The sequence below is a fragment of the Anarhichas minor genome, unplaced genomic scaffold (genome assembly GCF_050575085.1).
Source record: "Anarhichas minor isolate MPS153535 unplaced genomic scaffold, ASM5057508v1 ptg000041l, whole genome shotgun sequence".
Taxonomy (NCBI): Eukaryota; Metazoa; Chordata; class Actinopteri; order Perciformes; family Anarhichadidae; genus Anarhichas; species Anarhichas minor.
Genome location: NW_027466487.1, coordinates 7,241,569 through 7,256,463, shown reverse-complemented (window position 1 = coordinate 7,256,463; position 14,895 = coordinate 7,241,569). Strand labels below are relative to the sequence as shown.

At 41.3% G+C, this 14,895-nt stretch overlaps 1 protein-coding gene across 1 annotated transcript in view; it reads left to right on the top strand.

The window, feature by feature from the left end:
* The window catches only part of bcam (basal cell adhesion molecule (Lutheran blood group)), a 47,144-nt gene extending 44,162 nt beyond the window's left edge, over positions 1–2,982 (top strand). The window contains exon 16 of the mRNA XM_076109416.1: positions 967–2,982. Within this exon, the coding sequence (XP_075965531.1) occupies positions 967–969 (3 nt within the window). The 3' untranslated portion in view covers positions 970–2,982. The remainder of the gene's footprint in view (positions 1–966) is intronic.
* Positions 2,983–14,895: the final 11,913 nt, after the last annotated feature.

Genomic DNA, 14,895 nt, shown 5'->3' with positions numbered 1-14,895 from the left:
TAGAATAGTCAGAAATCCTATTTGGATATATCGCAATGGTCATGAGCGACATTAACGTGCCGACAACATCCTTCATAGCAAATGCCATCCATTTGGCATAAAGACAAGCTTTACAGTCAGCAGAAATATCTTCAGACACATCAGTCCTGCCGATTGAGAGTCTAAATTCAGTTTTAGTTCAAAGCAAGCAGGTTTGAGAAAGCTGTCCCTGCATCTCAATTGATGGAGTGTGACAGCTGTACAGAATCCTCTGAAAATGTCATCATAAATGTAAAACATTTCATCATGAAGTTTATGTTAGTGGCATATTTGACGGGGATGTAAAAGCCAGTTTAAGCGAGTCTTGTTTTATGAGATTTTTGAACCTACTGACAGCCAAACTGTGTGACATTTCACAAGGCAGACACACTGTCTTTGCTTTTGAAATGGGATATTACGAGAAGATGTAAAAGTGGGTCTCTCCGTATGCTATCAAGAGATTTTCCTTTCCTGAGATGTCATTAAAAAATCATAACCCCCCGTAAGCTGTCTTCGAAAAGGCTGCAGCCCCAGCCACACACATATTTATTTCGGAGAATGTCTTACTATACCAAGTACACAACTAGCTTGTAATGCCAGCTGCAGAACACTGTTCGGAAATAGTGTTCTGTTATCAAATGTTCTATCATTTCTACATCTCCCCTTGTTCCATGTCAGCATTCGAATAAAGGCATACAATTCCCCCCACCATACCATATAAGTTTTATATGTAAGATGTGAAATAAAATGTAAAAGATTATATCATAGAAAATATGTCAAGATGCATTGGGTCAGTTACTAATTTAGATTTCACATATCAACCGAGAATGTGAATACCCATTGTACTACATGTGTTAAAGAAGGAAAATGCATTGTACACGAACAGCAATTATATATACAACCAATTGGTCATATTTTCATTGTTCTTTGTGTGTTTTTCTCTCACAGTGATGAAACAAGACGAAGTGACCACCAGAGGGATGAAGGGAAGGAGGAGAACAGTTATGAAGACAACAGGGCTACTTTTTAGTCACTACACAAGATTGTGGGGAGCAACAAGAGGTGGAATATGGACAATGGTTTGTTTTGGGGGACCTCGGGAGGCACATGCATTGGTTATGCTTGTTTTATAACCTGGAGTAGACCTTTTTGGATGGAGTTTCTTCTTTTTTTTTCTTTTTAGAGACTCCATCCATTTATGCTACGACAGGTTTAAAACCATACGTGTGCAAAATCACAATGTGACATCACTGGATGGACATTATTATCACGGCTTCTTTTGATTCTTCCTCACCAATCACATCTTCGGTTGACTCCTCTGCAGAATAGAGGTGAACACCGAGACATGGCCGACACAATCCAAACACAGTGGCACCATCTTTCTTTTCTTCCACAAATAAATGCTAATGAGCCACTGTGATTTTTCTGGAGTGCGCAACTGCCTGCGAGTGTAACACTCGACGTCTATTCTGCCCTGGAGTCTGCACTTAAATTCACTGCTCTCTGCCGGGTATATTGGGAAAAATTATCACACGGTACCATTTCTGCTTTTATTCACCTCAATAACAAGTGATGATTTACGCTCACAACAATAAATCCCTCTGCCGACTGTTTGGCACATGCAGCTGTAACATTTCCGCTCAAAGAAGCTCTGTGTTTGTGCTCTAGCACTGTTTGTTTAATTGCCTTTTTGCCACCTGTGAATGTTTGTGTGTGTTTCCCCCCCCCCAATACCACTAATTAGCTGTCCATAGAAGCAGCTCAAGCATTTGCTAATGCCGATCTTTTCTCTTAAATAGCTTGCCTTTTTAAATTCAGCTGCAACGCCACCGAATAAGCAAGCTCTGAGGTTGTACAAATTTGTTCTTGCCATTTCCAGCATTCTTGTATATTATGTTAGTACGTCAATCGTTCACTTTGCTCTCCTGTTTTCTCTGTAAATTCAAATACTACTATTACCCTGTCTTTTAAGCAGGAGGTGTGGGCTACTGTGCATGATGTGGAGTTCAAAGTGTCTGTGGTTACTAAGCTGCTGGCCCGGGATGGTAATTGCTACCATTTCTGCTCCAAAAACCCAATTATCATCAGCTTTCATTTTCACTGTAAAATTGGAGGAATTTGGCGAAATGGTCGAAAACCTCAAACTGTGGCCTGCTGTGTTGTCATTTTTTCCCGTGACAACAAAATGGGACTTTTACGGGCTGCAGTAGTCACAGATTCACCTGCTCGTAGAAATCACTGGCACAGGTTCACTATAGTTTGTTACAAGCAGGGAAGGTGTGGGAGGGATCGGGGGTTGTTGCTGGAGTATGTGATGTACCTTTTATTTTTACCAAATGGAAGAGTTTCTGAGTGTCACAGCAGGAGTGTTTCTATGTTTAGGTAGGCAATACTGGCATTTCTGTTCCTCCCTTACACTGTCGGCAGGCCAGAGAGGTTTGGTAGCTGGTTGACGTGCCATTTTACTTTGTTGTACACTGGAACCAATGGCCTTGATTTTTAAAAGAAAGTCACCTCAAACAACTATCTTTTATTTTGTAATGTCTGTCTACTGATCTTGCCATATTGACTGTTAGCAAACCTGTGATGGCAGGCGAAGATAGATAAGTGAACTTGGAGCATCCTTTTTTGATTTTTAATGTTTTATATAAAAATAATGTGGTATAAAAGTTGTTGTTTTTAGAAAGGGGTATTCTTTATTTTGGAACTACTGAGTTTTTCGTTTTTTCCCATGCTTTTCCACTCGCTCTGAGAGAAGAGAGAAATGTTGTTTTTTTATTTAGGAGGATTCTTTTTTTAGGAGATATTCTCAGTGCTTTACTTCTCTCTCTCTCTGTACTGTATACTGTATATTTTGTGGTACGCTGTTGTGACCTCTGTGGTGTGTTGATGTATCTTTTTTTATTTGGTTCCAGCTGTGTAGAATTTATAAAGAAACAAAACTCAAGAAAAACGATCACAACACTATATTCTCCGTGTTTTTATTCCCATCTCTGCAACAGGCAGTTTGTGAAAACTGTTTTGTGATTTAATTATTTTTTTGTTGTGATCACAAATGGGACTAAATTCACTGTGTGTGCTTAGATGCACAAAGTAGAATGGAAGCTAGAAACAGTGCCTGGCCATTTGATAACATTTGGTTACACTTAAACACCATTGAACATCGTCTGTAAAATCTTGACACACCAGACCAAAAGCAATCAAAAAATCAAATAGCTTTTGATATAATTCATCCGTTTTTTGTTTTTTTTTACACTTCCCAAAAGATGACATCTAAATTGATTCCTAGCTTGCGCCAAAGTTAAATCTCTTTGATATAACCGGCATTATGTAAATGTCCCCCCACATTGATTGATCCCATGATTTGTTGTGACAGAACAGAAAACTGAAGGAAGCTCGTGTTTTTGCATCGACTTCATGACGCAGCGTTCTCTCCACTTGCTCTCGTGTTAAGAAATGACTTGAAATGAAGCCATGTGCAGCCTTGTACATTGATAAGTAACAGTTAGTAGGATGACTCTTACTCAATAGTAGCTATAATCACAATTGACTATTTGAAAATGCATATATCAAAACCAAATGTTAATCAAGACGAAAGCACGAAAGGGTTCCTCTGAAAATCTAAACAAGGCTGGTTTATTCTCCACAGCAAAGAATCTCCCGTCCCTCCAACAGAACGCTTACATAACAGTACGTGTTAACCTTGTACCAATTTGTAACAATTTTGCCCAACACCATGCATAGACAGGATCTCTGGTTACGGGCCAATCAGTGCTATTGTCCTGACGCACCCCCTGCTCTGCTGGCTCTTCCATTAGGAAATTAAATGCCTCCCATCAATGTGACCTGGAGAAATCGATCGAAAGCTCTGAATACAAAGCAGCAAAGACAGAAGCTGTAAGAGCGTGTTGGCAGAAAAGGGGAGTTTATGGAAATTGTAAATAACAGTGTCAATGTCAGCCCCTGCTAATGTGATTGACGTGAGGATACATCTCAGCATCTCCAGGGGTTTCAAACCTGCAGTGAAACCTTCAAACATTTGCTGTTTCAGATGCTTTTCCACAAAGGAAAAAAAACATACACTAAATTCTTATGTAAGGATAGTAGAATGTCTCTAGCATCAATATGAAAAAAATAACGGATTCAGCACTGTTAACACACACAAACACAATTCTAATCTAATTTACCTTAATTTCCCAAGATTTTCTGGGGACAGTTGCCATAAAGACACCTGACAACGTGAAGACATGCCACAAACTAGAGAACAACGAGGTAAGATGCATTTACTTTTATAATAAAACCATTAAAATGTATGGTGACCTGTTGTGTGAGTTACTCGAAAATTGCACTACTTTACTAATTACTCAACAACAGCAGCAATTAGTTGCATCACTCATTAGGCTGCTCACTTTAAGTGCTGAAACAGAAAAGGAGACATTGTGGTTTTACAAGCAGCCATTGTGAAGGTATTGACTGACTATCACCTGTTAGCTTAGCACTTAGCACTGCATACTACAGAAGCCCCGTCCTCACAGGGATTACAGGGTTCATACACCGTACATCCTATGCGTACAACGTTGAACAAAACCAGGTGATTCCTAAATGTAGGTAAATGGATAACGTTAGCAAGCTAGCTAAGAAAATATCACAAAAAAAACAACTTTTGAGTAACCGGATGCTGCGTTTCTTCTCTTTTCTACTCGTAGAGGTGGAGATGATCTTTTAAATCAGTGGCGTACTCATTTTATATATAGCACTCTAATGTTTGCTAACATTAGCCACTGTAAGCTACTGGTCATACCAAGCCACGGAAGGCTGTAGCAGGATGACCTGAATTGACAAAGTGTGGTGTCTTTTATTGATACATTTTTCACTTTTTTGTAAAAGACGAAATAACACAATATTTCCACTTTTTAAAACTGGGTCTCTGGGATGTTGGAAATCGTGATTAGTGACTGTAAGAAATGTAATCATGAGAACAGAATAACCAGGCTTTAAGTGTGTGATATGGATTGAGAGTTTGTTGAGTAAGTGATTATGAGAGACAGAATGGAGAGATGTGTACTCAGTAAGTAAGTTTGTGTGTGTGTGTGTGAGAGAGAGAGAGATTCTGAGAGGATCAGTGCTTTTCAGTCTTGCGAACAATGAGAGGGATTACTGTCATCCCTCCCAGTGTCCTTCCCTTCCTTCCTTCCTCCTCCCTCCCTCTACCCACTGTGAGTTTTCCTGCTGGGTTTAGTTACAGTAGCTTTAAACTGATTTAGCCATTTAGTGTCAGCCTATTGAGGGATGACAACCGCTGTCTGTCCCCTCGGCCTGCTCGACCCGGATCTGATGGCTACTCAGTGGCACTTGCCTCGGATTCAGCCCAGTATACACACACACACACACACACACAGAAATAGACACACTACTCTGTATGCAGCGCTGTTGAGATGGATCAACAAGGCTCTGGTGGCAGCCTCGCTGACAATATGTGCTCCATCATACACAATCAGCGCTCATGCAGTTTGCACACACGACCCCAAAAGCAATGAGGCAAGAAGACGTTCACCATGGATGTAGAGATTAGTAGAGAGGACTGGTTGTGTCAAGGGAGGAAAGGAAGGAAGAAGATAATTGATAAAGAGACTTAAAAAGGCAGAGGAGGGAAGAATCTAGGCGGCGTACAGGGGGAGGGGAGCAAAATGGAGGAGGAGTTGGTGTATAATAGGAGTTACCTTCAGGATGAGAGGAAATGAAAGTAGTGATTGGTGACGAAGGACGAAACAGAAGATGCCTTGTTAAGAAGTCATAAATCTGCATGGGCTCTGCGACAAAACAGGAGGGTGGAAAGAAGAGGAAGGGAGGTAAAATGTGGAGGTGTACAGCAGAGAGGTGGGCCGAGATTAATAATGAAAGAGCGCTTGTGTGATAAATGTGTTTATCTCCCCCCAGTCCTATGGTTTAATATCCTGTGTGGCTCGAATGTGTTTACTGTTTGTGTGTGATTATAAGAGACAGAACGGAGAGATGCACTCAGTAAGTAGGTTTGTGTTTGTGTGTGTGTGCGTGTGCGTGTGTGTATATGTGTGTGTTACACCTGCCTGTGAGAGACTGCATTTATTTGCTGAATTTTTGACATCTGTCTCGCAGCACGAAGGATTTCTTGCATTGATTGTATCTGTGAGTGTGCTATTAAACCGAGTGGCGGCCGATCCCCGCCGCCCGAGCTTCAGCTAGTGAGTGCGTGTCACTCAGGAGTGACAGGCCACCAATGAGATGTTTGCTTTTTAAGGCACAGTGTGCTTTAATTTTAATTGGTGAGGCTACTTTATGTTAGAGGGAATGAGAGGCAAATACAGAGGGAGATACGAGTGTGAAAACAACTATAAATACCTCGCATTGATGTGTAAAAGCAGGAATGTTATGGGAGACTGAGAGCTTTGTTTATGTGCTTCACTCCCTTTCAGTTAATCTAAGTTAATGGCATCATGTGGTGTCTGGGTTAATTCGCAAGGGTCAAAGGTCACTTAGATTGTCCATGACAGGCTGAGGTCAACTCCAAGATTTAGTTAAACCGTTAAGGTCAGGACCATTTCCGTTCAAACCGTTCAAACATTTCAGTCCAAAATGCTGGCTGGGGATGTGCTTTCATTTTGTGGATCCATGACATTATTTCGAAAATTCTTAATTTAATGAATTTTTCATGAATTAATTACATTTTTAGTTGTTTAAGCATTAGGGATAACCAAGCTTTGGTACAGGTTGTCAAAATCTGAAGTCCATCAACTGCTGCCATCAATGTTCAGACAGGAGGAAATCCGTCATAGAAGAGGAAATAAATAACACAATCGCAGCAACATACTGCACCAGGATACAATGCAGCTTGCTGTATTTGGAAAAAAAGACTTCCTTCTTTTTTTCTCTACATATTTTGTAATACCACTCCTCAAGCATTAATCATGCCATATGGACTAATATTTGTGAAATCAGGGTGAACTCTTTCAAACCACCGATTACTCAAGTTACCGCCACATCTATTTTCAATAGTTTCAAGACCTGCAACTACTGTGAAAAGTTACAGGAATACAAACTTTATAATTTTGTATTTTCGGTCATAGAACGAAGTCCCCCTACCTTTAAAACAGTCAGGAAGTAACAGTAATACATCCCGTTAGGCTTTTTGTCCTTTTTTTAATCACAACTGTCTATTGATTTAAAACAAACTATTTATTTTACTTTGGTGAATCTGAACTAATCCTTTGAAACATGGAAGCCACACAATAACACAAACAAACTAACCCATCGAGTCAGCAGTCGACCAGCAACTTCTCTGTTCTGCAAGGAGTTGTTGTTAAAAGGAGTCTTTAAAGAAAGCGTGGATAACGGCTTCAGTTCCCCGTAGGAAAGGGCTGTCTGACTCTGACGGCAAAGGTAAAGCGGTGAGATATTCTAAATATAGCACTTACACTGATATTGATCTTTTTTTTTTTAAGTGGGCTTTTCTTCTTCAAGCTAGGGGCGCACGCCGATCGCCATCTACTCTATGTAGTACACTGACTGTGGATAAGTACCTCATACAACCCCAACTCAAGAAATACGAACTAGACTAGACTAATGGACCGAGCCTGTGAAAGAACAAAACAGCATGAGAACTACACCATCGATCAGATTACATTTACTGTAAAATCTTGTGATGAACTATTTTTTTATCTGCATAATAGATATGATAGAATACTGTATGTTGTAGATGCATTTGTGTTTGCACATAGTCACACACCATTAAAACAGTAGATATACTGCAATAGGCAAAATAAATCCCCTGAGGCCAGATAGAGAGAGAGAGAGAGAACGAGAGAGGATCGGAGAAGAAAGTCATGTTAAAAGAAGAGGAAGCGAGAGACGGCCCGCAGGAGCTCAAGAGCAGCTGTTGAGAGCTGCTCCTTGGAGAACTTCTGTACATGCTACAGGCTCCTCCCATTGGCTAACATTACAGCACAGCAGCTGTCTGGAGAATAAAACACTCACACACACACTTGTGTTTTTGGTGATGATACACACCCAGAAATGCGGCATTCCCACAACGACACACAGAAACTAAAGTTACGCACACACATAACTCTCATCTTGAATGTGTACTTGTGTGTGTGTTAAACCAAGGCTCCTGAAATACCTTGAAGCATGTTGAGTTGCGTAGCGTAATGAAAGAGTAACACATTCTTTGCACTTGACCTTGTTGCCCAACTCAGAATATACCTTGAAACACACACACACACACACACCTGCCTGAGGGCAAACACACACAGATGCCAAGAAAAACTGTGGTCGCATTTACATCATCCAGCCAGCTTACATCGCTCCTTCACTCTCCTCTCCTCATCTCTTCTTATGATTTCCATCACACATGCATGTGCACACACACATGCTGTGAAAAGTGTTTGTTTCCCTCGTGTGTTGTAACAGTAATAGCAGTGACACTGAGGGCAACTTAAGGCATCCCAAGAGAACACCTGGTAATTACTATCACATGCTTCCCTGACTTACTAATGGAGATTTGCTATTATATCCCAATTATATCCCACCCTGTCCTCCTTTTTTTCTTTCTCTTCTGCTGTTGGAATAAACAGGATCTTGTGTGTATCGCTTGTTGTGTTGAACAAGGGCGAGAGTATTTAGAACAACCTGGATAGGTCTTCTTTTTTCCCTTCATTTATACTCTTTTTTTTTTTTTTCAATCTCCCCCTTCGACCTCAGTTTCTATTTTATTCCATTCATTCGCTCTTGTGACCCTCCCCACTTCCTTTACCTTAATGGAAAAAAAAAACTACCAGCTATCTAGTGATGAGAGAGCCCTGCTTATTACAGAGCCAGAGGGGTCTTATCAAGCTGCTCTGTGCAGTAATAGAAAACACTACAACATGTTTAGTTGCTGACAGCTGCTGTGCCAGTGTGTCTACCTGTGTCGAGGTTTTCCTATGAGTGTGAGTGAGAAGGTCCTGGCATTTCTCTCAGTTGCGTTCTTATCTGCTTATCAGACCTGTCCACTTCATTTGATGCTGGATCAGGGGAAATAGCTCTGCATAACCTCACACACACAGCAGAAAAAAAAGGTATGTGTGCGGAAGAGTGAGAGAGAGGAAGTGTTTTTGTGTGAGATGTTTTGCAGATGATCAACTACTTTAAGTGTGTGTGTGTGTGTGTGTGTGTGTGTGTGTGTGTGTGTGTGTGCGTGTGTGCGTGTGTGTGTGTGTGTGTGTGTTTGTGTGTTTGTGTGTGTGTCAGTGTAAATAATTTACTTCCAAAACTGCCTCTTCCTTACACCGCCTGGCCGTGTCTGTCTCTTACCACTCTGCTATGTCCTACACACGCCATATATCGACCATATACAGTATATATATATATACAGTATATATATATATGTATATACATGTCCTATACCCATTCTCCACAACTTTGACCTCTGTACAAATGTACAAAGCTCCCTTAACTTTAATACTTTTACAGAATTGCAAGACAGGTTTCTGGTCCTCTGGTCCTGACCTGTACTGTATGAAAGGCTGGCTGAGGGTGTGCTTCTTTTCTGAGCCACATGCTGAAGGGAAGGGGCAGCACGGGTGGGGCAAGAGGGGCAAACATTCCTTACTAATTGTGTGTCTGTTCCTCATCCCTCCCGTCCCTCGGTGTGTTATATGTGTATGTGTGTGTGTGTGTGTGTGTTACGTCTGTGTTTATGCTTCGTGGTGCAGAATAGTTTGGAAAATTGCCGCCAAGACATGCATTTGTAAAGTCGACCTTTGCCCCACAGGGTGAGAGCCGGGGTTAGGTTTTATGTTTCAAAGGTTAGCTGTTGCGCTACAGTAAGAAGGAGGTCAGGGGTCACATCAGGGGACATTTGTCCAACAGTGATTGTGCTTCATGGTGCTTTCTGTGTCTTGTAAGAATATACATTTCAAAATAATAATCTGTGACACTGCTCTTATGAATCAGTGCTAATTTTGCTACATTTGCTCTCTTGGAAAAAGTTGTAACGCAACATTGATTCAATCTATGCCCAGCTCATGAAAGATTTTTTACATTTGCCGGTTTTAGCCCTCAGGGGAATGTGTCTCTTTTCAAGTAGAAATCCTTTGCTGCACTGGAAATGGTGCATTCATCCGTGTGGCAGCAGCAGGAGTTTGTTTAAAATGCAGACATAGAAGAAGTCGGCTGCTCAGAAAAAACTTGTAACTACAAAAAGCAAAACAAAAAACAGGAAAAGCCAATTTACCGAGTGTTAATGTGCTACTGATTATGTTTAAGACCCAAATGATCAAGCATCAATTCATGAGGCAGACAGGACATTGTTTAGATGAGTTTATGAGACTCTCACTGATAACTGATCCACTAGAATAACGGTTTTAGTTGCCAAAAATGCTCTTTCCTTTTTACTCCAGATAACATTGTAACATGTAAAAGCAGCCAAATCCACTTCATCTGCTCCCGGAGGTCCATGTTTGTTAATCATACATCTTTCGAGTTTGCTTTTCCTACATTCCTACAATAAGGAACAGGATTGAACATCTTTTTAGTGGAGTAAAGTTTAACAAACTATTTCTCCAGTTTTAATCGGTGAAACCTGCTCTACTTTACTGCTCCTGCTCAACTATAATAGCATGTTGTTTAAAATATTTACTCCCCAATACCCCCAGACTCCCCCCGCTCGATTACTCGCCCCAACAAGTCGTCTGTTCTTGAAATTATATTACAATTGGAATAAAAACTCCATTCTGACATGAAACCAAAACAATCTCATACTTTTATATGTGGACGTGTGTGAAAGAGTTTTTTTTTTTTGTGGAGATCAATTGCTCAGTGAACTGAGACATTCTTGCCAAATGCTTTATTATTTCTGTTTCTCCGGCGTGAAGCAGGAAAAACTCGGCTACAACAGGACCATTTAGATGAAATAAACTATGATCAGCCAGCCATTCACCCAACATGCCTTTTGTTAACTCTCAGAAAAGTAACACTGTCTGTGGTATTGTCAGTATTCTGTGGATGACATTCTCTGCAAGCGGGGAGTTTCCAGGTCTGCAGTGATATATGAGTTGGCTTCTTTTCCCTGTGTGACAGACCTATCAATGAGTCCCGGCTTAGCTCAGGGGAGTTTGTCAGGCTTACCTGGTGTTAGGATGGGACATCTCTCTCTCCTTGGGTTGTGGGTGTAGGTGTGTGTGTGTGTGTATTGAGAAAACGTACAGTATACTTTCCATATTGCCGGTTCACTGCAGTGAGCAACTGTTAACAGCACACTGTGTGTCAGTTTTGGGATCATTAGGTGGTATTTTTCTGTCTCCCTGAAGTAAAGTGAGCCCTCAGGTAATGCTTGCTTACAGCATTCCTCACACACAAGCACACTAAGACATGCAGGAAACAACATGTTCTTGTATGTAGCAGGAGTTTTAACCAATCCATTGGGATTACAGGGAGAGGTTTGAAAAAAATACAGAGCAAGAGGGAGAGATACGGCGGCGTGTATCCATGGCAACGGCGCCGGTCCATGGTGTTTTTAAGAGTAAGTGTATGATGATTGCAAGGGAAGGCAAATGGATTCCCTGTGGGGTTTACTTCTTTGTAGCTGTGGCCCCTTTTTGTGAAAACCATTACTGAAAATGTGTGTGTGTGCTTGTGTATCTGTGAGACATTTTGAGTGTGTCTCAATCCTTCAGTGGGACAAAGGCTTGATTCCCATTTTCCCAAAGTAAATGTAGGAAAGACATTTTTTTTAAATATATTTCTTTTCCAAAGTGGCCGTACAAAAGTGCAACCTGATCCCATGTGTTTGGCATGTTGGAGACACTGAAATCATTGAATGTGCTTTGAAGACAGGCAAGAAACTTCACTCCAGCATTGGCAAATCTGAAACACCTTTAGTACAGCATTGGCGAAATGAATTGTCAGGTGTCCTCCATCTTGATAGAATCAAGTCTTCCTTGCAGGATAAATTTGACTGATTTAGTAAAAAATGCGTCTCACCGTATAGCTTTTGTTCTGTTGTACTGGCTTTATACAGAAAACGGAATTAAGTCAAGTTTTATCACATATTCACATATATGTGGAAATAAGAAAGTACAATCAAACTGATATAATACATATTATTATTAATGTTCATTTGTATGTTCAAACTGTGTCATAGAAGGGTCAATGATATATGATATATTGATGTATCGAGCGGGAAGCTAGTGTGTAGCGTGACATGTTCTCATTATTGTGTCCACCCCTATATGTAAGCACTCATGGCACAGCAATGCACTTTGTGACTGCATTTACCAAAACAGCTTGTGTCCCCCAAAGTGCACATGCTCATTTAAATTCACAGCAATTTCCAATATGAATGCAAAATGCCTCCCCCACCTCTGCCTGTTTCTGTGTGTGTCTCTCTCACAAACACACAAAATCCCTCAGTCAGTTTTACTCTGCTTTTATCCCTCTCCTTCCACCATAGTTAGTACTACAGTTGAGCAGGTTGTGTGCTAACCCTGACACACACAACCTCTGAGACTGCGTGTGTGTGTGGGTTGGAGGCTGATAGCCACAAAATGCATTATCCCATAAGCTTCCATATCGTCACCATACACACACACACACACACACACACACACCCTCATAAACTTTTTAATCACTTATTCACTCACTACTGCCTTTAGGAGACACGTCCCACACCTTTACACTCACCGCATCCCCGATATACATGCACATATACACACATGTACACACTGCTGCCTCGCAGTGTGCTCTTGTAGCTATTAGGCTAGTATCATTAAAGCTCTTCAGTCTAATTATCTCCCCTGATGAGCCGCAGGTCTCAATGGGACGACGGGGAGGGATCCGGCATGATTGACTTGGCCTGTGCTTTTCTCAATGAGCCATTAGCCCGGTGAACAGACACACATACAGTATATACCCCCTCCCCCCACACACACATGCGAAACCCCCCATATTAATTTCCATCTTTGTGAAAAGACCTGTCAGTTGTTTGGAAGAAAAAAAGCACGTAATGGAGGGATGAGTGTATGCGCGGTGTGCACTTTTTCTCAGTTTGTGAAAGTGCGTTTGAGTGTGTGTTCGTCACTTTTTCCTCTCTCATGAGCCAGGTGCCACAGGGGAATGCCGGGAATGTAAGCCGGTGATGAGTGATGGCGACAGTTTTGCCAGAGAAACAGAGTGATGGAGGGAGATGGAAGAAGGGAGGGAGATGCCTCGTGTTTACTCTACAGATTTTGTACCAACCACTGATAAGCACTGTCACACCCCAGGAAAAAGATTCCCCCCTATGGATCATCGTTCATTTTAATTCCCTCATTAATCAGTTTATTCCACGGTGTTTGGGCAATTGAGGATGATATTTGTTTTCAATGTGGGCTGTGCATGCCTGCCTGAGTTATGAAAGCCAGTAGAGACGGTTGAAGGTAGGATGTTTCGAAATTGGGAAATTATTTGCAGTAAGTTGGAGGCAGGGAGTGAGGTAGTAAGGAAAGGAGCAATGGTTAACCATTAATAAACATATGATGGCTGAGAGAGGATTTCCATAATCTGTATGTGTGCATGTTTGTCTGAAGGGTAGAAATAGATGTGCAGACACGGAGAGGGCTCAGTGGGACTTGTGGCTAGAATTTATTCCAGTGCATAAAAATCTCTCTGACCACATAGGTCATCTTATCTTTACAACTGGTCCATTAGATTCTGAGTGGGAGTTTAGGAAGATGCATCTGACCACCACGGGCCAATGAATGAATTTGTCTTTCGAGAGAAAACACACAACTATGCTGCTTGTCCAGACGGTTATTGTATTTAAAGTATAGATTGAGACATCCTTTTGGGGCATTAAGCAGAGAAATGTTGAGCTAGGATGTAGTACATGGCAGTACCTACTGAAGTCATTGAATCAATCTTTGGTAATTTGTGGAACTGAGTAGACCTACCTTCTAAAATAATGTATAACTCTGTAAGAAATTGTAGATTTTAGCAATGCTAGCAACATGGATCTATGACAATGTCCCTCAGTTGTTCAGTTTGATTGGTCCAGTCTGAAATATCCAAACAACTATTGGAAGGATTGCAATGAAATTGCGACAGACCTTCATGGACCCCAGAGGATGAATCCTAAAGACTTTGGTGGTCCCCTAACATTTCCTCTAGCACCACCATAAATTTAACATGTGTGATTTTGAGTGGAATGTCTCAACAGCTGTTGCTGCACAATTTGGTGCAGACAATCATGTTTCCTGTCATGATGAATCATCATAACTTTCGCGGTGACTTAATTTCTCTTCTTTTGCCATCATCTTTAATTTTCAAACCGCCTGATCGCCTCAGGCGGTGAGTTCCAAAGTCTAGGGCCTCTATATCGCACAGGATTTCTGGCTTGTTGTGTTGGGTAACCTGCCTGAGGGAATGAGTAAAGTATCTATTGCATCTATTACAAAAGCTAAACATTGCTCACACAGTAGTTATTACATTAAGTTGTTTTGAGTCAAATTCCTCAGAATGATACAACAATGGCTATCCAAATTGAAGGAAAAGAAAAACAGCAACTCTTAAAACCCACACCACTTATTATCACACTGCTCTCTAAAGTGACATCCCAGTTACTGAAGTCAGCCCCTCAGTGTGCCCTCTGTCTCCCGCAGAGGTGGGAGAAGAGAGGGACAGGGGGTGAGGAGGGACGAGAGAGAAACCCTGGGAACAGATGGCGGAGTGGCCCCTATGTTCAGCTGCCTGGGTGATTATGGACACAGCTGTCAGTCACTTGGCATGTACGTGTGTGTGTGTGTGTGTACATGTGTGTATTTGTTTTTGTGTATGTATGCAGAGTCTGTGTCTCTAACTCCACAATGTGTTCTCCAGTTCCTTTGT